At 42.5% G+C, this 25,956-nt stretch overlaps 1 protein-coding gene across 3 annotated transcripts in view; it reads right to left on the reverse strand.

Moving 5' to 3' along the window:
* Aebp2 (AE binding protein 2) overlaps positions 1-25,619 on the reverse strand; it is a 38,657-nt gene extending 13,038 nt beyond the window's left edge. For all 3 annotated transcript variants that reach the window (XM_038318999.1, XM_038319000.2, XM_038318998.1), the window contains exons 1-5: positions 24,956-25,619; positions 16,095-16,302; positions 7,566-7,673; positions 3,050-3,236; positions 847-971 (exon numbers count right to left, since the gene is read on the reverse strand). In XM_038318999.1, coding sequence (XP_038174927.1) covers positions 847-971; positions 3,050-3,236; positions 7,566-7,673; positions 16,095-16,302; positions 24,956-25,602 — 1,275 coding nt within the window. In that variant the 5' untranslated portion in view covers positions 25,603-25,619. The remainder of the gene's footprint in view (positions 1-846; positions 972-3,049; positions 3,237-7,565; positions 7,674-16,094; positions 16,303-24,955) is intronic.
* Positions 25,620-25,956: the final 337 nt, after the last annotated feature.

The following is a 25,956-nucleotide window of genomic DNA, read 5'->3' on the forward strand; positions in this document are numbered from 1 at the left end:
TTCGAAATGCCAGAAGTCTAGAAACCTTTGCAAAACTACATCCATTGACTGCAAAGAGACAAAGGTCTCTTTGGCTGCCCTTGAAGAGAACTTGAGTTCAGATACCAGCAACCATGCAGCACCGTACAAATGTTTGTGAATCCAGTTTCATGATATTCAATCTTCTCAGACACCAAAAACACATGGTACACAGATGTACATCCAAGCACATATACATGTACATAAAATTAGTTTTTTTTTAAAAAAAAAAAGAATGAACAATAAAATTAGTTCCTAGCTAACCAAAGACTAAACTGATCTTACAGCTTTGTTTTTTCAAAGTGGCATTCTCCTTATTCTGAGTTGAAGGCTTAGCCCCTAGAAATAGTGACTATTCACAGTGTGCTGGTCAGCCACAAATCTAGAAAACAGGGTTATACCTATGAAACAAAGCACGTTTAAGTATCTCCTCCTGCCTTGTGATTTGATGACCTCAATTACACCTCCACCCCCAGCCCTGCATGGCTTTGGTTTCTGGTACTAGGGACAGGGGATTGAAGATATATGTATATGTATGCTAGAAAGTGTTCTATCACTGAACTACATCCCTATTCTTCTTTTTGAGTAACTCTGCTGCCTGGATTGGCCTGATACTTCTTCTGTAGTCTAGGCGGGTCTTTACCCTAAGATGCTCCTGCTTCAGCCTGCACAGTACTGGGATTGCAGGCATGTACTACCACATCCAACATATTTTATGACTGTTAACAAAATTTCCTAAATTTTGAGCAATTCAGAAATATAATCGTGAAAAACACATACTTCCCTCCCCCAAATCCATATAATTTGAAAGAAAAACAGAATACTTACAGTACTATGAAAAACAACACTGTGTCCCTTCCCTAAACTTTCTATATGAGCCGAGAGGTTAAAGCATATGGCTCGATGTCTTATGGCATCCAGTGTTTGTGCATCGAAGAAATCATGTGGTCGTGCTAAAAGTCAACACACAAGAAAAAGTTAAAAACAGTTTAGAAAATTTCAACAATCTGCTAAATGCTCAGGTATTTACCAAACCAAGGAGAGCGCTGCAAGTCCTGCCCAGTGCCTAGTTGCATGTGTCTTTGTGTTCAGGGTAGAGCTCTGATAAGTTGAGGACAGGCAGAATTCCAATTATCAGTGAACACAGCAACTCCTTTATTCCCCCAGCTTCTTACCCACACACTCCACCATTCTATACCCCAGCAGCTTTATTTTTTCATAAAAATCCTCAAAACCAAATTGGGTTTTCAGCAATAACCATTTCACCATCACCCAGTACAACAAGGAGGTTTCAAACTTGCCTTGTAATTTCATGAACACTCTATTTTTTATGCTATCAAAATCTTTCCAAATTTGTGACAAAGAGGCAATATTAGTTCCAAGCTTTCAACCAGTATTTTCTTGATAAATAAATGTCCCAAGTGAAAACAATTTAAGAAAAATTGTACATAAAAATCTGAGATGGCACGTATGTTGCCAATCAAGCCTTGGAACACTAGAGAGTTCAAATAATCCTTTCACTTTAGCCAGACACAAGCCACTGCACTCAGCCAAATATGTAACTAAAATCCTAGGGACTGAAGCCAGGGCCTCCAACATGTAAGAAAGGCACTCTACCCCATCAATACATTTCTAAATAACAATTAATTAGTTCAAAGTCTCAACCAGTTCTCAACTGTGTAACTGTGCACATGGCTTAACCTTAACCTTCATTCATAGATTGTTGTTGTCTTTAAAATCTTTGATTTCACTATAGAACCCAGGCTGGTACGAAATGACTTATGCAGACAGCCAAGGTTGGCCTCAAACTCACAGCAATCTCTTTTTTTAGTATATCAAAAATAAAACCACAGTTAAGCCAGGTTCAGCAGCTCACTCTAAACTCTTGGGAAGAATGAGAGCAGAGTCAGGAGTTCAGGGCCTGTACCAAGATCCATTCTCCAGACACTCAGAAAAGGTAATCTCCAGTTAAATATTGATAACCCTGATTCTAATCCAGCCTTTACCGGAGAGGAGACAGGAAAGAAGTAATGCTTTAGTTCTACTGAAGACCTACGATAGATGAAGTAAAACAACTGCATTAAATTCCTGGAGTAAAATACTGACAAACTGACTCTCAGAATCCATGCATGGCTATGTGTTTTAGAGGAAAAATGGAATTCAAACCACAGCAGTATCTGTCTGAACAGTGGTCCCCAAAACTGAAAGGCTCTGCATGTTTTAAAGTTGAGAGCAACATCCATTCTCCCCAAACAAACAAACCCACAACAGTAAGAAGTGCTCACTCCCATCCACAGCTGTCACTAGCACTCGGCCCCTCAGCAGCTGCCTTAACAGAAACTGCAGGGCAGAGCACCATCTCCTCAAGCAACACGTATGCCAGCCCTAAGCACGACTGGGGACTCAACTATGCCCACTTTCACTTTCTAAGAACGCTCAACAGGCAGAAGTGGGATCAGGGAATAGAGTTGGAGGCCAGCCTGGGCTAGGCTGAGAGTGCCGTAAAAAGAAACCAAAAAGGGGGTCTAGGTTAGTGGCACACAGCTATAATCTCAGCACTGGGAATCTCTAATTATCTAATTATTTTGACACTAAGTATCAAAGGAGTATTTTATAACCCACTAATTAAGAACAAAATATTCATATGTTCATATTGCAAACATACATTCTACATTTTGGTTGATGGATTACTTAACTTTTATGTAATTTTTACTTCTGATACACTCGGTATTTTTCTAAAGTATTCTGGAAACAAACACTGCTGTGTTTAAAATTTTCCTAATTTATAATAAATTAAATTACCCTGGCATCTGATTCTCTAAATATATATAGTTTATATTCTAAGATCACATATACTTAACACTCTTCTAGCTTAGCTTCTACAAACATTTCTCACTAGGCTCTCATGTTGACAGGCAGGTACCGTATGTATATTACTTCCCATGGATAGCAACAAGCCAAACTCAATACCAGTAAGACTGGACTCGCATAAAGCCCTTTTTCTACACAGGCTTTCTAAGTGAACACTTACGTAATGAGCGTCGTCTTTTGTTCTTTAGTTTCCTCCTCTTGTTCATTCCAGCTTTAGAAGGAGATTCTTCTTTGGCCTTTGGCTGGCTAGAAACTTTTGAGGAATTCTGTTGACTGAAGTGTGTGGGTACATGGCGAGCGAGCCCTCCCTGAGAAGCAAAGCTGGCATTGCAGCCACCAACTACACACTAAAAAGAAAGAAAGGGGCTGTCAAGGTTACATATGAAGTGTGAGCAGAACTGCAGGCCAAGGATGGTTTTAGCAGTAAACTCCAGCACAACAGAACTGATTCTAGAAAAGAAACATGAAGCACTTCTTTTACAAGCTTACTTTAAAAACAAACACGTTATCCAACAAGTACACCACTTAGCAGTGGCACGGCTATTTCCAAACTTAATTTCTCTGCTCTCCCCACTATACAACACCTACAGGATCAGTTTCCTAGAAGAGATGATTTTGAATAAACCATGTTTATAACCAGGACAGGAAGGTTACTCCCCAATGGTTACTCCAATTCCTCGAAACTGTTGATTTTTATTAAAAAAATAAAAAATTAAAAAAAAAATCTCCCTAAAAGCCCTAGCTAGCCTGAAATTTACTTCTAGAACAGATTGGCCTCCAATTCAGAGATCCTCCTGCCTTTCCCATCAGAGTACTAGGATTAAAGCCATGCTGCATAACCGGCTGGGCGGCGGTGGTACATGCTTTCAACCCCAGCACTTGGAAGGCAGAAGAAGTGACCTCTGAGTGTGAGCATGAGGTGTGTATCCACAAAACCTTTCAGATGCCTCCTTGTTTTTCTATGCTGTTTAACAAGTAGGAAAGAAATTTGAAAAGAATTTGAAAAGCTTTATGTAATTGTTAGACTTCTGGATCTAATGTTATGTTAGAGGACATTCTCATAGATCCAATCTATTCAGTTTCTGACTTAGAAAATAAACTACAAATATGTAATTAGTAAAGTTCAACACTAAAATGTCCAAAATACCATCCTCCATGCTTCCCGGCTCTTCTATCCAAGACACTACCAATCCTAACTTCAGAAAAAAATCAGCACATTATGCTATCAGTGAGTACCAAGCTGTGTCCTCACCTGGGTCTGCCATTACACATTCACTGTGTATACAAACCCCAACACACACTTTCAATGTATCTTGGAAATATGAACAACTTTATACATATTTTAAGCCCAGAACACCTTGTGAATCAGACATGTTTTTGTATATACTGGAATGATCTTATCAATGGGACTATCCTCAAATAATTGTGTTAAATGTAATTAGTAAATTTCAATTTTCAAATGTGTCAGCAACATATAATAAGAAAAGATAGCCTGGAGCTGGATATGGTTCGGCAGCTAAGACATGAAACCAGCCACACTGAACCTTATAGAAAAGAAATGCATTGGCACAGGAGACCACTTCCTAAATATAACCCCAGCAGCACAGAGAGAAACAATTAATAAATGGGACCTCCTGAAACTGAAAAGCTTCTGTAAAGCAAATGACACAGTCTGCAATACAAAACAACAGCCTACAGAATGGGAAAAGATCTTCACTAACCCCACATCAGACAGAGGTCTGATCTCCAAAATATACAAAGAACTCAAGAAATTACACCAAAAGATCACATAATCCAATAAAAAAAGTGGAGTACAGACCTAAATAGAGAACTCTCAACAGAAGAATCTAAAATGGCTGAAAAACACTTAAGGAAATGTTCAAAATCCTTAGTTATCAGACAGATGCAAATCAAAACAACTCTGAGATTCCATCTTACACCTGAAAGAATGGCCAAGATCAAAAACACTGATGACAACTTATGCTGGAGAGGTTGTGGGGAAAAGGGAACACTTCTGCATTGCTGGTGGGAATGCAAGCTGGTACACCCCTTTGGATGTAAGTGTGGTGATTTCTTAGAAAATTAGGAAACAACCTCCCTCAATACCCAGTAATACCACTTTTGGGTATATATCCAAAGGATGCTCAATCGTGCCGCAAGGATACGTACTCAGCTATGTTCACAGCAGCATTGTTTGTCATAGCCAGAACCGGGAAACAACCTAAATGCCCCTCGACCGAAGAATGGGTAAGGAAAATGTGGTACATTTACACAATGGAGTACCACAGTACAGCAGAAAAAAATAACAACAGCTTGAATTTTGCAGGAAAATGGATGGAGCTAGAAAACATTATTTTGAGTGAGGTAACCCAGACCCAGAAAGACAATTATCACATGTACTCACTCATAGGTGGTTTTTAAACATAAAGCAAAGAAAGCCAGCCTACAAACCACAATCCCAGAGAACCTAGACAACAATGAGGACACTAAGAGAGACTTACATAGATCTAATCTACATGGGAAGTAGAAAGTAGAAAAAGACAAGATCTCCTGGGTAAATGGGGAGCATAAGGACCTTGGGGGAGGATTGAAGGGGAGAGGGGAGAGGCAGGGAGAGGAGAAGAGAAAAATGTAGAGCTCAATAAATATCAATTTAAAAAAAAAATCAGCCTCACTCATGGGAAACATGGAGTGGAAGCAGAGAGCCAGACAGAGCTTTGAAGAAGAGTGCTTACCTAATGTGCAAAGGCCATTGTGGGAACACACACAGATGAGAGCCTGTTCTATCTTAACTGGAGGTCAGAGTTTGAGTGTTTTTTTTTTTTTTTTTTTTGTTCTCTCAAAGCTGTTGACAAAAGGTTGCTACAAACAAGACATTCTGACCTACGGTGTGGTTAATTAGTATTTTGGATATAGAGGTGAATCTGCTCCACCTGGACCAAAGGTCGGAGAATTCAAGTCTATTCCTTATATCATGCTAATGAAATCTGTTGCATACCCCTCCCCTTTTGGAGTGAAATATATAAACATGTGGAAAATAAACAAGGCGAAATCAGTATTAACTGAATGTCCCTCCTGATGATGTTCTGTGTTTCTGTCTCTTTTTTCTCTTATATCTCTGTTCCTTTTTCTTACTAATTCTAATCCTCATGCTCCTACCCTGGAATGTACAAGTCAACAGGCCATGCGGTCACATCTCTGGAAAGATCAAAATTTAAAGCTATAATGAGGAAAGATTATTCAAACTTCTTAGCCAAAATCAGAAATACTGGTAATATTAAGACATTGTGTACAAAGAAAACCAAATGTGTGTGTACAATCTAGAGGTGAGTGGAAGATGTTCATAGGCAGCTTAATGAATAGCAGGCAAAGATCAGAAACAATCCACAGCCAGTGAGAAACAGGAACAAACTGACAGAAACACTGTAGTAGTTTAACGCTTCTGTGGAACCTAACACAGGTATTTCGTAGAAAGGAAAAAATCCTGCTTCATACAATTTTGATTTATCTTACCAATAACTTACTGAATGAAAGAAAAAGCAGAGCAGAGGGCTTATTCAACTAAAGCAAGATAGCAGATAGCAGAATAGGAGTGACCTAGGACAAGGGACAAGCTGGTTAAAAGAATGGAATTTGGTTCTCAACACCTGTACAGCTTGTAGCTAACAGCTCCTGGGGAAATCCAACTCCTTGGAGACATTGGTCTCCAAGGGCAAATGCATTCATATGCACTGAATCGAGACACAGACACACTCAAAGATACATGGGGGGGGAGGGTATACGGTAGGTATGCCTTTAATCCCAGCACTCAGGAGGCAGAAGCAACAAGATCTCTGAATTAGGAGGTCAGCTTGCTCTACACGGAGACTATCTCATAAAACAAAATAAAATAATAATAATAATAATAATAATAATAATAATAATAAATTTTTAAAGGCTAATTTCCTGAAGGGGAGAAAATCTATTTATCTAGACAGCACTGTTTTACTTATTTATGTGATTCCTACGGAGCAACCAAGAAAAGGGAGCTTGATTAGATGAGTACATGCTATATACATACAAGTGTTTATCAAGCTGAACCCAACCAACAGAGAGAATTATTGTAACAGTGAAAATATGGGTTTCTGTAATACTCTAAACACACTCCTAACACCTTTAGAAATACTGCCTTGCCTGTCTCCAGTGGGAGCTAGGCACCGGGAACCGTCTGTGGGAAAATGTTTCAAAATCCTATTTTTGCACCTCAGCACTGAAAAGAAATGTTTAGAAGGGTCAAAGCATGCTCGGGCCGGGCGGTGGTGGTGCACGCCTTTAATCCCAGCACTCGGGAGGCAGAGGCAGGCGGATCTCTGTGAGTTCGAGACCAGCCTGGTCTACAAGAGCTAGTTCCAGGACAGGCTCCAAAGCCACAGAGAAACCCTGTCTCGAAAAACCAAAAAAAAAAAAAAAAAAAAAAAAAAAAAAAGCATGCTCGGTACACAGGTTAGCTAGACATGGTGGCTCAGCCTGTAACCCAAAAAACTGGAGAGGCCAAAGCAGCAAGGCTGTCAACTTTGAAGCCAAAATTTGGCTTACATTAGGAGTTCAGGATCACATGAGCTAATATTAGGGTGAGAGCTAACCTTAAGAAGGAGATGAGCTCACGAAGCGACTTTAAGAGGGCTGCACATACGTACCTTGAAAGGTTTGTCTCCACTGTGCGTCAGCATGTGCCGCTGCAACCAACTCTGACTGGTGGACGGGGTGTTATACACCTTACAACCTTTCCACAAGCAAACAAATACCTGCAAGGAAAGCAATGGCTGTCATTTATCTCAATAAAGACTGATCACTCAAAATTTCAAATATGATGAAAATCTTATGAAAATATGATGCTCAATCAAAATACATTTAACCCTAGTTTCCCAATAGGGAGCAGTTTTGCCCCACTCTCAATGCTAGGTCCTTTTCCCTTGGTAAGAAACTAGCAGACCCCTCAGGACGAGGGTACATAAAAACTTCCACACACTAAGACAAGCTTACTTCTGTTTTTATAAAGGATTTGCTACTTCTCAATACTAAGAAAATATAAAAACTAAAGATAAACATTAACATAAGCTTTTAACATCAAAGAAATGAGTCAAAAAATACACTTTGCATAAGTCACATTCAAATTTTAAAAGAAATAAAAATTTTGCTGTCAAGCTTTTCTATTCATGGGTTCCTATTCTGACATGCCTAACATTCTACATTCCTATACTGTTCTTCCCATTAAGAAGTATTTTTAGCTATCTTAATTCTGTAGCAAATATATGAAGCTAGGGAACAAAGACTGATCTTTCATTGTGAAGAACTACATTCTCAGCCTCAGGAAACCAAATCTGACCAGGTCTGGAAAATTCCAGCACTAGCAGCCTAGTCTTCCCTTCTGAGATTTCCGAAGGATTCCAAACACTGGCAACTGTCCCATACACTGCAGTCTCTGAAAAAACTGGCACAGAGTGAGACCCTGCCTCAAAACAAAAACAACAAAAGAGCTACTTTTGAGAATCTTCTTCCTATGAATAATTACAAACAGAATCACTTCAGTATTACAGAGTACTACATATAAAACATACCGAAAAACAGACTGCAGAAAAATATTTTAAGGGCTGAGAATGCAGCTCTGCAGTAGAGTGCTTGCCTACCATGCACAGAGCCTGGGGCTGAATCCCAGGAAGCAACAAGAAAATAAACTAAAAACAAAACATGGGGCTGGAGAGTCAGCTCAGTGTACAAGAGCACTGGCCACTCTTGCAGAGACCTGCGTTAAATTCACAGCACCCACTTGGTGGCTCCCATCAATCTATCTCCAGTTCCAGAAAATCTGACATTTTCTCCTGGTCTCCTTCCTTGAGAATCAGGCACACATTTGAACATCCAGGTGCAGCAAGCATCTCAGTCTGTGAACTAATAACGAGTCAGGTAGACTCTGATCTACTCTGGCTTCTGGTTTTCTCAGGTAGAGCTATGTGCCATTCTAACACAAGCTGGACCTGGTGACACAGGCCTGACCCCAGTTTCTTAGCAGGTACTACAAGATCTGGGACTTCTGTATGACCCAGCAGTTGGTAAAGTACTTGCCTAGCAACTGGGAGGTGAAGGCAAGGGGATCCAAAGTTCAAAGTCAATCTTTAGCTACATAGCAAATCTGAGGCCAGCCTGGACTACATGAGACTCATCTCAAAACAGAACTGAGTCTAACAAGGCAGCATCACTGCTGCCCTCCTAAATGACTGATCCTGTGGTACTACACATAAATGTCAGTTAAGCAGACAGTTCATTTCAAAACACTTCCTCTTCCTCCTCTCACCAATTTCTGGCCCTCCTATATTCATCCTATGTTTCACAGTTCAAGTTTTAAAAGTTACTTTAAACAAGCCTGGCAGAGCAGGCCTATAATTGCAGCTGCTCAACAGGATGAAGCAGGAAGATGAATGCAAAGCCTGCTTGGGCTATAAGCGAAGTTCAAAGGGTAAATCACAGAGGACTCATGTTCAATAGACCCACCAGAAAAACATTTCCAAGATTACTTTCAGACCAGTGAGGTGGCTCAGTAGACAAAGGCATTTACTGCCCTGAGTTCAATCCCTAGACCCACATGGTGGAAGAGCCAATTCTGGCAAACTTCATTCTGATCGCTATCCATTCCCCCTCTTCTCACACTCACTCACTCACTCACACATACACAAACACACACACAAATAAACACTGGATAAATTTAATACAAACACATTTAAACAGATATTTAAGAATTTACTTAAATCTACTGGGTATAGTGAGCGACACGCCTTTAAACCTATCACTTTGGAGGCAGAAGCAGGTAGATCTGTGAATTTAAGGCCAGCCTGGTCTACATAGTAAAACTCTATCTCAAAATTGTTTAGATGGGGGGCTGGATGGCTCAGAGGTTAAGAGCACTGGCTGCTCTTCCAGAGGTCCTGAGTTCAATTCCCAGCAACCACATGGTGGCTCACAACCATCTAAAATGAGATCTGGCGCCCTCCTCTGGCGTGCGGGCATACATTGAGGCAGAACGTTGTATACATAATAAATAAATCTTAAAAAAAATTGTTCGGATAGCTTGGTTTTTTGATAGGTACCCTCAATGTAGCCCAAGCTGTCCTCTATGATCCTCCTGACTCAACCTCTCCTGCCAAGAATTTAACAGATCTGCTCTATTAATCTAAAATTTTAAGTGACTAGTCTTAATTAAAAAGGGACCCTGTTTCTCAAAGCAAGAATCAACAGAGAGGGGAAGGGAAGAGAGAAGGATCAGATACAGAAGGGGAAGGCAGAACCTAAGGCTATAGATGCATGAATGTAGTTGTTCATGCGTGGCTATGGTTTGCTTTATGGTATTTTTTTAAATACTCTTTTTAAAATGTGTGTTTTCCCTCAATCCACATCTGTGCTCAATACCTATATATTGCCTTTGGAGGGCAGACGAGTAGACCGGAGTGACAGACAGATGTTAGCCACCAAGTTAAGTGCTAGGATGGAACATGAGTCCTCCAGAAGATCAGCCTGTGCTCTGAAGCACTGAACCACCTCTCTCACATGTAACCTCAGAACCTCTCTAAGTAGGCATCATCCTGCCTCAGCCTTGAAAAGTACTTTTATACTTGATTTTTAGAAATACTTCTAACATAAAATGATTTTATTTTTCTGCTGCTGTTGTTATTGTTGTTGTTCTGAGGCAGGGTTCCACTATGTAGTCTTGACTGGAACTTGCTATGTAGACAAGGCTGACCTCAAACTCACGAAGATCCAACTCTCACGGCCTCCCAGTGCTGGGATTAAAGGTTTGCCTCACCATATTCAGCAGTAGGCCCTATAAATGAATTAAGGTTTATCTATTTTAATAAATACACAGTCCATTCTCATGTGATATGGAGAATCTTGTGTACTATTAGGGAACACTGGGCAAAACAGTAACAGATTAAACAGAACTCAGAAGACAAAAAGTGCTACAAAGTCAAGGCCAACAATAAGATAAACCCAAAAAGTTGCAGGCCAGAATCTCAAATCACACCCACGCCACTACGGGAGTATCCAAAGTACAGACACAATTTATTATACGTGACACAAAAGCTTCATTTTTACCCCTTTTTTAATTATACAAAACATTCTCATGTTTTTTTATGATTGTTGTTATTCTTTGATACTAATCCAGTGTAGCCTAGATATTCCTACCTCAGTCTGAGTGCTAGAATTATATAACACCCAGGCTGTCTCATAATTCTCTGAAGTATATTCATAATCTATTGCTTAAGTAATTTAATCTCTCATATGCCCATCCACACTTACATATAAAAAGTCAGGAGGGGTACTGAACAAACGGCTCAGCAGTTAAGAGCACTGGCTTCTCTTCCAGAGGACCTGAGTTCAATTCCCCGCACTCAAATGGCAGCTCAAAGCTGTCTATACCCCCAGTCTGCAGGCACCAGGCAGGCACCAGGCATGCACAGAGAGCACAGACATGCATACAACCAAAACACCAACATACATAAAAATGAACAAAAATTTTAAGGGGTTGGAAAGATGGTTCAGCAGTTAAGAACACTTGCTATTCTTGCAGAGACCTGGTTTTAGTTCACAGTACCCACATGGTAGCTCACAACCATCCACTGGCAAGCACAAAATATACAGATATATAAGCAAAACATCCACAAAAGTAAAATAAATGTCTAAATTTATGATTTTATTATTATTATTATTATTATTAACAAGATAGGCTGTCCTAGAACTTGCTCTGTGGACAAAGACTGCCCTTGAACTCAAGCCTGCCTCTGCCTCCCAAATGCTGGCATCAAAGGCAAGTGTCACCACTTGCCTAAAAAACAAAAACAAAAACAAAAAAACTTAAGAAAAAAAACTACTGTTCAGTAGCCAACAAAAATTAAAGCTCACACGGACATGGCAACACAGCCAACTCGGAACTGGTAGAGGGGAGCTCTTACGTCTCCCAGGGTAAAGATCAACAGAGGAAGAGGAAAACAGAGCGGGAGATAATATAATATTCAGATCGTACTCACTTACTGCTCCAGTAAAACTCATCTTTTTCTGTTTCATGATGGCATTTTAACCTCTAAAGGCAAAAGAAATCTAAAAACATCACTAGGCAATCAAAGTCAGATATTCCCTACTCATGAGGTACAAAGAGGCTGTGCCTTGGGCTCAGTGTTAAGTTGCTTATCAAGCATGTTTGAGAACCTAGCTTCTAGATCCAGCATTGGAGAAAATACGAGTCCTCGTAGAAGATATGTAGACAACATTGAGACAGAAAGTGGTCACCAAAACATCCATTCACTTAAGGGGATGAGCGTAAGTGGTCCAGATTTCATCAAGATGATAATGGAAAAGCCATAAAAACAGATAACCAAAACTACACAATGGTATAGACTTACACAGTGCCACTGAATTACACACTTAAAAACAATTAAAACAATTTCTTGAGGCTGGAGGGATGCCTCCCTAATTAAGAAAACTGGGAAAAGGTAGTTATCACTTACATCTTTAATCCTAGTAGTACTTAGGAGGCAGAGGCAGGCAGATCTGTGAGGCCAGCCTGGACTACAGAGTGAGTTCCAGGACAACCAGGGTAACAGAGAAACCCTGTCTGGAAAAACAAACAAACAAACAAAATTATAGAAATTCTAAGGCTTTGTGGCAGGTCCTGTAATACCATTAAGACACCTGTACTAACAGTCATCAAATGACATATCAAGTGACAGAATTTTTATAAAGTTTCACCTAATGAGAGGGCTACAGAGATTGCTCAAGAGGTTAAGAGTATTTTTCTGCTCCTACAAAAGACTTGAATTCTGTGCCCAACACACGGTACATATACATACACTCAGGCAAAAACACTCATACATACATAAAATAATTCTTTTAAAAAAAAGTGGATCTCTGTGGGTTCGAGGCCAGGCTGGTATGCAAGAGCTAGTTCCAGGACAGCCAGGACTGTTACACAGAGAAACTGTCTCGAAAGGGAGAAAAAAAAAAAAAAAAAAAAAAAAAAAAAAAGCCAGGCCAGGCAGTGGTGAAAGAGGTAAGGCGAACAGAGCTCACCAGGAGACCAAGTGGAAGTATGCCACTTGACTGGTCACTCAGACATGAAACAGTGGCACTGGTTTTTAATCCTAGCACTTAGGAGGCAGAGGCAGGTGGATCTCTATGAATTCCGAGTCCACCCTCATATACAGAGCAAGTTCCAGGATAGCCAATGCTACACAGAGAAACCCTGCTTCAAACAAATGAAATATCTTGAACCACTAAAATTTTATATATATATATATATATATATATATATATATATATATATATATATATAAAACTCAGGCATTCATTCTCCCATCTCTCTTTACCCTGCCCTCTCCTTTTCAGGAAGCCCACACCCAAGCAGTATGTACTGTCCATCCCTTTCCTAAAGAACTCCACTTCTATTTCTGGTTTAACTCTCTCTCTCTCTGCTTCTATGTGTTTGATGTGTATCACAGCTCATGCAAGGAGAATAATTTTGTGGCATCAGCCCTTCGACCTTTGCCTAAAATCTTCGGATTTGAGCACAGGTAGTCAGGCTCAGGATTGGCCACTACCTCTCTTCATTGCATGTCCAGTAGGTTCCTGGAGGTTTTGTTTTTGGTGTTTTGTTTTTTTTTTTTTTTTGGTTTTTCGAGACAGGTTTCTCTGTAGCCTTGGAGTCTATCCTAGAACTAGCTCTTGTAGACCAAGTTGACCTCGAACTCACGGAGATCTGCCTGCCTCCTGAGTACTGGTATTAAAGGCATGTGCCACCACCACCTGACTGACACTGGAGTTACCGATGGACATGAATGTAAACTTAGGTTCACTGCAAGAGCAACAAATACTCTTAAACACTACTAGGCCAACTGTCCGGCCCCAAAACTCTTCATTACTATTATTCATTTTTTTTTTTAGATTTTATTTACTTTTATGTGTTTCAATGTTTTACCTTCATGTATGTATGTGCACCATGTGCATGCCCGGTACCCTCAGAGGTCAGAAGAAGGCATTATACATGACTATGGGCCACCACGTGGGTCCTGGAGACTGAATCCAGGTCCTTCACAAGAGCAGCCAGTATTAACCACTCCAGCACTGTTGAAATTGTCATTGCGTGTACGCAGGCTTTCGTGAAACAACATTCACGTGGAGGATACAGGACAACTTTGCGCAAACCCATTTACCCACTGAGCCATTTCATCAGCACACAAAATTTTTTAATAATAAACTTCAACTTTGTTTCACAAAAAGGAAACTTAGTCTCACTTCATTTTTCCGATGAGATTCAAATAGCTGAGAATATTCACAAAGGCTGTGTGCTAATTTAATTCATAGGATCCAAGATTCAATTCTCTCAAACCTACCAGGAAATGCCGAGTGATCTCTATGTAAATAGTGATCCTAAGTCTATATATAGTAGATAAGTCAAGTGCCAAAACTGCTTATGCCACAGTAGGAAGTAACAAATACCAAACAGGCATGTGCTCATGAAAGGCAGAATGGTGGTACCCGGCTACAATTGGGACATAAAGCTAAGGTAGGACTGTGGATGCCAGACAGCCTGGGCTACACGATGAGATTGCATCTGTAAGAGGGTGCTATCTAGCCAGGCGGTGATGGCGCACTCCTTTAATCCCAGCACTTGGGAGGCAGAGGCAGGCGGATCTTTGTGAGTTTGAGACTAGCCTGGTCTACAAGAGCTAGTTCCAGGACAGGCTCTAAAAAAGCTGCAGAGAAACCCTGTCTCGAAAAACCAAAAAAAAAAAAAAATGCAATGGGGGATTTAGAACAAAGCTGCAGAGAAACCCTGCCTCGAAAAGCCGAAAATAAATATAAAAATAAAAAAAAGAGGGCATTATCTGTAACAGGAAACCAATGTGGTTAAGATATGTTAAGATACTAATATTTGCTGGACCAGGTGGGGAACTGGATTTCACTCCTGTCAGAGAGGTAAGGTGATCAGAGTTCACCAGTAGACCAAGTGGAAGTACACCACTTGAGGGTCACTCAGACATGAAACTTAGACAACCATTTACTCCTCGGGTTCCTCATTATAAGAAGGATGATTATTTCTTAAAAGAAATTTTGGTTGGTGTTTTTGATTTTTCTGAGACAGGGCTCACTATGTAGACCAGGCTGGCCTCAAACTCAGATGAGTCTGCCTGTCTCCCCAAAGTGCTGGGATTAATGGTGTGTGTCACAGCATCCAACTTGAAAGGCAACCACACTGATGACAAAATGTTAGCCAAGTCTAGTCCCCATGACTCAGCAATTCTCTCACCCAAGCATTCTCTCAGAGTTACACACTCCACCTCAATATTTTAAGTATCGATCTGGCTCCAGAGAGTCACTCACTTGAACTACAACAATTTAAATCATATTAGCATCAGTCTACCTCACAGTGAAGAAGACAACAATGAGCTCTAGGCCAGCCAGGACTACATAGTGAATGAAACCCTATCTCAAACAAACAAAAACAGTAAAGGCAAACTAATAAGATATACGGCCTAGTATTATCTGTATTTACAAGATAATATCAGTTTCTGAAAAATGTACTAACTATGGCCAACTAGACATAGTTGAGAATAATTACTCAGGCAAGGCTATCCTAGATAAGAGAGTAAGACCCTACATGAAAATAAAACAAAAAAGTTAATGTACTTTGAACTTGACTGACTCTATATCCACTGCCCATCCCATTATATTAGATGACAAATTAAATATACTCCGGAAGGTACAGGTTAGCACTGACTAATCAGAACCTCTTCTTACATGAACCCCTGACCTAGGAGGGATGTCCAGGCACTGATCACAAATGAGAAGCACCCTCTGCAGTATGAGCTCCATGTGCTGACTGAAGTTCTTCCGAGAGTCGCCAGGGTGCTTTCCCTTCGGTGTCTGAACCTGGGAACTCACTGCATCCATTTACGTATTTCTAAGAACTACAACTTTAAAAGGTTCATTTCTTCAAAACATTATCTAGGAGGAAACCAAAACCCAAAAAATTACATATCCTACTTTCATATAATCCTTGCAAGTAACAGAAAATGAAGGGGAAATTCCCAATTCCTTTATTAAGAGAAAAATAAAATTCTATTAGCAATTATAAATAAATATAATCAAAACAGAATGAAAAACAAAATGGTAAAACCAACCCCTCCGCGCTGACCATCTACGTGTATGGAACGGATGTGGTCTGCCAGGTCTGGGCTAGAGTTGAAGCACGCCTGGCACTGGTCCCAACAACAATTATAGGCAATGTGCTTGCTTGAAGAAGTAGTGCTCCCTTGTCCGTTCATCATTGCTGGAGTTGAACGCCCACTGGAAATTGTGCTGTCTACGTCCATTAGAGTACTGCTTATGCTACAAGAGAAGAAAAAGGCTGTTACTCCTAGAAATTTACCAACATAAATATGATCTTACAAATACTGAATTACATATAACATTCTGTTCTATACAAATAACAGTGACCAAAATTCTCCATTCAACTGCAACACTTTGAAATTAGCTGGCAATAAAGTATAAGGGCCTCAAAACTAAATACAAAACTGGGTGCCGTGGGTACTGACTATAATCCTAGTACTTGGGAGGCTGAGGCAGGATTGCAAGAATTTGAAGACAGCTTGGAAGAGAGTAAGAATAAGATCCACTGTGAATAAATCTTAAAGGAGTAAACAGTGTCCAGACATGTAGGCAATGGGAGAACATTTCTTAGCATAAGCTAGACCCTACAAGTCAAACCATTACACACTTAACACACACCACACACACACACACACACCACAGAATGAGAAAGAAAAAGAAAAGAAAAAACACAAAAATTGGGGGGGGGGTGGAGAAAAAAAATGAGCTAGGGGCATAGCTCAGATGGCTTACCTAGCATGCACAGACCTCCTGGGTTCAATCTCTAACACCACATAAACCATAATAATCCTACTACTTAGTAGGTGAAAATAGAAGAATATGAAATGCAAGATCCCCCTCAACTACAAACAAATTAAAAAGAAACACTCACTTTGAAACTGGGAATGGGAGTTCACACCTGTAATCCCCACACTAAGGGGCTGAGAGGATCACCATGGCCAACCTGGGTTACAATCTGGGACTGTCTCAAAACAAAACAATGTAACATCGATAGAGCTGAGAGACACAGCTCAGTGACTAGGCACTTGTTCAGCATGCTCAAGACCTAACATGAGGAAGCAAACAGACTTCTGCAAAGCTGCTCTGACCTCCACACCCATGTTTCAGCATGCATGTCTTTACACATGCACATGGAGTAAATTAAAATGCAACATAATTAACAATTTTAAAGATATGCCTCCCCAATCAATTGTAATTAAATATCATTTTAACTTTTATGTACTGGGGTTCCATACAAATTTTCATTTGAGGAAAAAAATTCAACCATTACTGGAAATTCTTAATTTTTAAAATTTTGATTGATACATAGCTGTATATATTTATAGGGTAAAGAGATGTTTCAATAACTGTACAAAGGATGATGAGCAAACAAGACTAATAAGCATCCCATAACCTTGAACATTTATCATCTCTTGTAGTACACCTAAAACTCTCTCCCAGCTATTTTGTTATTTACAATAATTGCCCTGCTGGGCAGTACAGAACACTAGAATTTATTCTAACTGCAGCACTGTACCCTGTAAATTGTTTTTAAATTCTATTTTCTCAACAACAGACATCAAAATGTCCACTACTGTGATAACAGCACTTTTATATTAAAGGGCTGGAAACCACTGAGCACTTAGCGTGACAGGAAAGGATTAAGGTACCATGAACTTAAGAGAATGCACACTCCAAACCCTTCAAGAAATGAGGCTTCCATTAAGAATTTCCCTAATCTCTAACAGATCAAGCTTTCTTCCCCCTATTAACGAAAAACACGATCTTTAGGACCACTCCAATTCACCTAGTTATCACAAACTCCTGGTGGCTGTAGGGAGAGAGGGACAGAACCACATCTATAGTCTATAAAACAAGTCTTCCAAAAGTCCCATTTTTAGGACAGACCTTGGGCCAGCCACCTAGTGTGACCCGTCTGTAACCCTCTAGCGGGGGAGGAGGTCAGCCTCAAGAGGCCAGGTACGTGACTCACACCTGGAAACCTGGTTTCAGAGGGCGGCAGGAAGATTGCAGAAAGTTCAAGGGTAGTCTCCTACTTAGCTTCTGTTGTCTACTGAATACAACCTCAAGTTACCTGAGGGAAATCTTAATTGGGGACAAGCAGCTTGATCAACCGTCAATTCCACACCAGTCTGAGCAAACAGTGAGACCCTGTGTCTCAAGAAGGGAGAAGGGAAATGAACAGATGACCACACATATGGAATAAAAATTGTTTAAAATGGAGGGGAAAATTTTAGGTCTAAGCGAATTTAACAGGATCATAGTGAACAATATAACCTTAGGGTTTTTTGTTGTGTTGTTTTTTACTCATGGTCTTGCTGTGTAGCCCAGGCTGGCTTTGAGATCATAAAGCAAGAGCCATGTCTAGAAAACCTGCAGCTTCCTGAGTGAGGAAGAGCAAACTACTATTAAGAGAATTGTAGATAACCTTAAGACCATACAAAAGATCCTGAATTTAACTGTTAACAGGGAAAACACAATTTTGGTAACAGGCGGTTCTGTTTTCACCTATAATACTGCCACTTACTAAAAGGATTGCTCTAGCTAGGCATGGTGGTGCAAGCCTTTAATGCAAGCCCTTTGGGAAACACAGGCAGGTAGATCCTTGAAAGTTCCTAGTCAGCCAGAGACAGTATGACACTGTCTCAAAAAATAAATGAAAACTCAGGGTGAGAGGTTGGAGAGAATGCTTAAGGTAAGTAAAATATATGGCTCTGTCACACTGAGCTGATCATAAAAAAAATTAGAAGCACATTAAAAATCATTAACCAAAACCAAGATAGCATTACTATTATTACTCTAATTACAACCCATTATCACTGTAAACCAAACAGCCAAAATGGGTTCTTCTAATCAAAATAAAAAAAGATTACTGTCTATCCTCACAATGACTTCTCTCGAGAAAGACAAAGGATTTTTCTCCCCAAGACCCAGCAGCATTCACTAAATTGGTCAAAAGGGACTTTATGCAACAATGATGAAATGCAGTCTGTGGAAAACAAACAAGCTGCTTTACTCTCCGGCCACTCACTCCCCATTTCAGAGTTTGTTTCTGAAGCACACAGCCCTTCAGCCTGACTCCATCCTCAGTTCTCATCTCGTCAGAGACAGAGCAATCACAATCGTGTTCAAACTAAGAGTGGAAACACCTTACTTTAATACAATTCTAAAGTATGACCTTTCACTTTGTTAAAAAACATTTCCAGGGGGCTGAAGACAGCTCTTGCACAGAGACCCAAGTTCTGTTCTCAGTCACCCACTGAGCGGCTGCTTCACGAGCAACTCCAAGGGATCTCATCTCTGACACCTGCACTCACACATACCCAACACAGACACAAACACACAAACAACAAAAACAAAGTATTTTTATAAATCCCAGAAAAAGTAATATAATCAAAAATAGACACTGAAAAAAAAGGTGAGGTGAATCTCTGTGAGTTCAAGGCCAGCCTGATCTACAAATCGAGTTCCAGGACAGCTAGAGTACAGAGAAACACTCTCGAAAAACCAGAATCTTCCAGGCCAGTGAGGTGGTTCAGGTGGGTAAAGGCACTTACTGACAAAGTCCAGGTACCTGAGTTCAATCCCCAAAATCCACATGAAAATAAAGGGAGAGAACTGACTCCTACAAGTTGCCATCTGATCTCTACACACAAATAAATGTGTAAGAAAGTAAAAACAAAACAAAAAAATTCTTTAAGAACTGCCATGGGGTATAGGTGACACTGTCTATAATCCCAGCAACCAATTTGTTTGAGGCCAGCCTGGTCTACAAAGTGAGTTTCAGGTTAGCTTAGACTAGATTTTTTTTTGGGGGGGGGGGGGTGCTGGAGAGATGGCTCAGGAGTGAAGATGATGCAGGTTCGATTCCCATCACCCACATGGTGTCTTGCAACTGTCTCTAACTTCAGTTTCAGGGGATCTAGACAATGAGTACAGGGCTGGAGAGATGGCTCAGAGGTTAAGAGCACAGACTGCTCTCCCAGAGGTCCTGAGTTCAATTCCCAGCAACCACATGGTGGCTCACAACCATCTGTACTGAGATCTGGCGCCCTCCTCTGGCGTGCGGGCATACATCGAGTCAGAATGTTGTATGCATAATAAATAAATAAATCTAAAAAAAAAAAAAGATTTGTCCTTGACAATGAGTACAACCAAGTACTAACACGATAGAAGGAAAAACCCAACTCCCACAAGTTCTCTGCTTCCAACACCAGAATATACACACACTCCAAAATAAATAAACAAACAAATGTAGTGGAAAAATTTTTTAAGGGAATGGTGGCTCATGCCTGCAATTCCAGCACAAGGGAGACTAAGGCAGGACAATCAACATGGGCTCAAGGCTAGCCTGAGCTAAAAAGTTAAGTCCCAGGCCACCCAAAGTGGCCAGAAAAGCAGTAAGTTGTGTTGTTTGTATTTGGTTGCATTTTGGGAGGATGGGGTTGGGGGGACTGCTATGTGACAGAATCTAGATAGAAGCCCTGGCTGGCCTGAACTCATGGAGGCTAAGCCAACCTCATACTAGCTGCATGGTCTCCCTGCCTCTGCCTATCAGTGATGAGATTACAGGAGTGTACCACACTCCCCAGGAAAACTGCAGAGTTTTGAGGGTTTAAAAGCTTGCTTCACTCATAAGTGAACAAGCAATTAAATGTGTCAGAGACTAAATAAAATAAAAACAGAAAAGGCTTAGAGGAGCTGCAGATCACATGGTTGGTAAGAACACTAGCTACTCTTCCATAGAACCTGAGTTCAATTCCCAAAATCACATGGTGGCTCAGAATCATACATAACTCCAGTCCCAGGGCTCCCAATGGCACCAAGCACACACGTGGTACAGACATAATCACAGACAAAACACCCATACACAAACTAAATAAAAAACTTATCAGAGGTCTAATCTGGCTCAAAGAGCTCTGTGGCTTTCCCTTTGCTCCTTCCCAGTCCAAGCTAGGTAAAACCACCTAATCCATATTGATGCTGCAAACTACCTTATGCAAGTGTTGAGGCACTGAACTTAAGCTCCTGCCAAACTGCATAAGTGGTCTGTGCTGAAATGGCATTTACAGTCCACTGCACTATAACTAAATTCTCCACTGCAACTTCAACCATAACAAATGCGACTTTCCATTTGGACTTTATATCCATTTGGACTTTATATCTTTCCATCCATTACAGAACTTACAAGTCCCTTCCAGGAAATCAACTATGAATCTACAGATTGGTGCAATCTAAAGTGGAAATCAAGAATTTTGGCTATTAGGCAGCATGACAGCTCACCTGTAATCCCAACATTCAGAAGACTAAGGTCGAAGCAGGAAGACTGCCGTGAGACTAGCTTGGGTTACATAGTGAGCATCAGGCCATTCTATATCAGAAAAAAAAAAAAGAAAGAAAAAAAAGAAAAAAAAGAAAAAAAAACAAAAAAAAAAACTGGATCTTTTCCCAACTTAAACCAACTCAACATATAAAAGTCAAAGCCAACAGGAGGTATTTCAAAACTATCAAGGTCGGATCTCTGAGTTCGAGGCCAGCCTGGTTGGTCTACAAGAGCTAGTTCCAGGACAGGATCTAGAAACTACAGAAAACTACTGTCTCGAAAAAAGCAAAAAAAAAAAAAAAAAAAGCAAAAAAAAAAAGCAAAAAACTATCAAGGCTACAATCCAATTTCATTAGTAAGGGTTCTTCACACCGGTGATAAAGCTACTGCCTTGAAATGATCACATAGCCTTTTTTTTCAGTGATTAAAACATTATGAAAGTAAGAATGGGCCAGTGAGGTGGTTCAGGAGGTAAAATCATTTGCTGCAAAGCCAGCTGACAGGAGTTTGATTCCCACAGACCATACAAGATGGAAAGAGAGAACTAGCAAGTCCTTCTCCACAAGTGCGCCATGGTATACGTGCACGCCTACCAATACATAAAATGTTTAAAAATTAAAGGAAAAATGAAGTATGTTGATTGTTGTTTTAACCTTACCTGAAATATTGACAAGTTATTCTTCACTGAGTTATATCAAAATTAAGACATTTAATAACAAATGAAACCAAATTACTGAACTCCTGCTTAACCAGAAACTCAATGTCTCTTGAAAGGAAGCAATGGGGGAGGGGGCAGCAACACCTCTAAGGCACACAGCTTCCCCAGCCATGAGGGACTTTATTCCTCCCTCCCACAACCATGCTCTGGACAGCTCCCTAGGGTGTCTGGTACAGGTGTGACCCAGTCCAAGCTGCTTCTCTCGGCCGTGTGTTGTCCAATGGAAACAGGCAGGAGGATCTCTCAGTGTGAGCCTGGTCTACAAACAAGAGTTCCAAGACAGCCAGGACTACACAGAGATCATATCTAAAAAACAAACCCCAATGCCCTGCCTGCATGCTGCCATGTACTCCCTGCCATGATAGGTGGTTCCACCCCCCAGAACTGTAAGTCAAAATAAACCCTTTCTTCCTTAAAAATTAAAAAAGTGAACTATTCCAGCTCTTGTGAGGAAGAAGTAGGAGCATTGAGAACTCTGTTTCACATCCAGCTGCACCTCCACAAGCACTGTTTTCAGTAAGACACTCAATTTGCTTCCCTATCTGCTAAGTGGAAGTTAAAATAACCCCTTTCATGCATCATAAATGTGAGGATGAAATGGAGACTGGCAAATATGAATGTGGACATGTGTGCACTAAGAGCAAACAGAAGAGCTGCCTACACTTCGTGAATAATAGCACATGCTTCACTGTGTAGTTTGAAATCAACTAGTGTTTCTCCAGGACAGACAAGTTTTTACTGAGTAACAGCTTCCTGCAGCAAAGAGCAACGCCCCCCCCCCCATAAGCACTCCCACATGAACTTTTAATTCTTTTTAAAGGTACTAACTCCAACTACAATCCACCCAGTTCAGCACAATTTTTCTACATTTTTCTAAGGAGCAGTCTGTTTTACACCCATTCAAGATTCATTTCGTGAGTTCCATTCAAGATTCATTTCGTGAGTTCCATATACGGTGACTCTTGCATTTGGGAGTCTGAGGATTTCTGTGAATCCCAGACTAGCCTCGGCTACAGAGAGAAACCCTGTTGTAAAGAATGGAGGAGTGGGAACAAGTATTCACTTGTCTAGGTTTTAAAGTGTCAAAGAGAATTCCTATATCGTTAACTATGTAACATGGTCATTTTTATTAGTTAGCAACCAGAATTCCTGAAGACTTCAGAATGCTTAAACTTAAAATCAAATCAAAATCCAAACATGCTGGTGGGTGTGAACACAGTATTCAGAGGCTAAGTAGGTAAGAAAGACTGGATTGTCAAGTGACAGCAACTGTGTTAATGTTATTACCCAGATACCCAACACCACCCCCCAAAAAATACAATCCAAGGAGAGAAATCACTATTGGCTTATAAAATCCTCATCAAAACACTAGCAGATGGCCAAAAGTAAATGCTAGTGCACTTTAGGAGCATAATCAACATGAGATTCCTTTAAAGTACATTAAAAATAGACCACTTCGATTAAGAAATCCTACAAAGCAATCAGAAATTAGAGCAGCAACCGAAGCATGCTACATTTCTTAAATGTTCTATCTAGCAAAATGGTAGTGCATTGTTACTTCGAACAAGCTCTAGAAAAGAGCTAATTCCTCCAGACACCTCCCCCATACGTGACTTAAAAAAAAAAATCACCAAGGGGGACGTGACTCCCACATCAAAGTATCACTATATAGTGCCGTTTTTAAGGCCACATCCTAATTTTTTTAAACCTTCGCGGCTGCATCTTGTGACTTCAATTCTTTCCGATTCGGCAAAGTTACTGTAAAGGACATCAGTTCACACTGTTCCTTTCCACAATGGTCTTTCTGTGTTTTAAACTTTCGCCCAGATTTGATGACCAAGATTCAAATCCCCTAAGAGATGATACAACTGACTTACATGAGGGATTTGGGGGAGCAGCGATTACATATAACAAACCAACAATCTTTTCAAAAGTAAAGAAAAGCCAGGGTTAGGGGTCTCCTCCCTGCACAAGTTAGTTCTGTGAGATCCAGGAGATCAGCCATATTGGAAAACACTTGTCAATTACAGTTCTGACAAGTGTTCCCGAACACCGATGCACGAAGCTAACCTTGTGTACCGAGGTGTACATCAAGGGCCTCTGGAGCTCGGCTGGAGCGTCTGGGCCACTTTGGGGGGCTGTCTCCGGGACAGAGTCGTCCTTCGGTCCAAAGGGAAAGCCGCGCCGAGGGAAGGAGGGTGGGGAAAGGAGAGTTGAGGGGGATGGTGAGGAGTTGGAAGCCGCTCAGTGGCGAGAGAGGGGCGCGGCGGCCGCCAGGGATTTCCGAGTTGAGATCTGGGGGAGGGGCCGAGAATTCAGGGGGCGGGAGATCGCGGAGGGAAAGTATTACGGGTCTGGGGTCCCAAAGTCGGGGGCAGGGGGAGATTGCGACGAAGCCGTTCCCAGGGCAAGCCAGCGAGCGGGCGGGGTCGGAAAGGAGGGGCAAGAAACGGAAAGGACCGCGGCGAGAAAGTCCCCTCGGACCCCTTGGCAGAGCCGGGGAGTCTAGATAAGAGCGAAGGGATCGCTGCAAGGAGGGCCCGCTGGCTGGGCCAGGGCAAAGGGACCGCCCCGATGGGGTCCAAGAGGAGTCCCCTAGAGAGGGTCCAAAGGGAGTCCCCTGGGCCCCCTCGGTGGGGTCCGGGAGGAGTCCCCTAGACGAGATCCACGCAGAGTCCGAGAGAGAGAGAGAGAGAGAGAGAGAGAGAGAGAGAGAGAGAGAGAGAGAGAGAGAGAGAGAGAGAGAGAGAGAGAGAGAGCGAGATTCAGGAAGGAGTTCCTCGAGTCCCCACGACTGGGTCCTGTAAGAGTCCCCTCGGCGGCGCACTGACCTGTCCTCCGAGTCCATGCGGCTCAGTGGCTCCCCGTCGGACGACATCTCCAGGCTGCCCCTCCGGCCCCCGGAGGTCGCGCTGCTCCCGCCTCCCCCGGTGCCGTAGCCCTCGTCGCCGCCGCTCGACACCACGCTACTGCTGCTACTACCGCCGCCACTGCCCGGGCCGCCCGGGCCGCCCCTCGGTCCCTTGGGCTCCTCCAGGCCCTCCTTCCCGTCCCCATCGCCGCTGCTGCTGCTCGCCGCGCCCGGGCTCAGCGAGCGCGTCTCGTCGCCGCTGCAGCCGCCGCTGCTGCTGCCCACCAGGCTCTCGGCGCTGCTCTCCTCCTCGGCGCCGCCGCTGCTGCTGCCCTCGTCCTCGTCGTCCTCCTCTTCGTCGTCCTCGTCCCCGCCCGCCTGGCTGGCGCTCTCGGGGCTCGGCTCAGACATGGTCTCCGCCTCGCCGCCCCCCGCGCCGCCGCCCGCTCCGCCGTTCAGCAGCAGCGCGGCCACCGCCTCCGCCTCCGCCTCGTCGTCGTCGTCCTCCTCCTCTTCCTCCGGCGGCTCGGCCCGGCCGCGCGCCGCGGACCCGGGGCTGCCGGGGGGCAGCGGGCTGAGGCGGGAGAGCTCCTCCAGGTCGGCCATGTCGGTGAGCGCCGCGGCCATGGCGGTGACTACTGCTCCTCCGCCTCCTCTCGCCGCCGCCTCCTCTCGCGGCGCGCCGCCTCGCCCCCCCTCCCGCCCGTGCGCCCGCCCGCCGGCCCGCCCCGAACTCCTCTCGGCCGCGGCCGCCGCAGAGCGGGAGGAGGGCCCGCGGGGCTGCGTCAGGCGGCACACGCGCTACGGAGCCCGCGCGGGGACACGCGCCGGAACGCGCGCACTCACGCGGAGGAGGCAGCGCGCCTGCGCGGCGGCCGGACCGCGGCGGCCACGCCTCCTGCCAGCAGGCCCGGCCTCTCCGAGTTTCTCGCGGCCTTCCCACGCCTTCCCGTGCCCGGTGGCGGCGGGACCGAGCCACAG

The sequence above is a fragment of the Arvicola amphibius genome, chromosome 2, assembly GCF_903992535.2.
Source record: "Arvicola amphibius chromosome 2, mArvAmp1.2, whole genome shotgun sequence".
NCBI lineage: Eukaryota > Metazoa > Chordata > Mammalia > Rodentia > Cricetidae > Arvicola > Arvicola amphibius.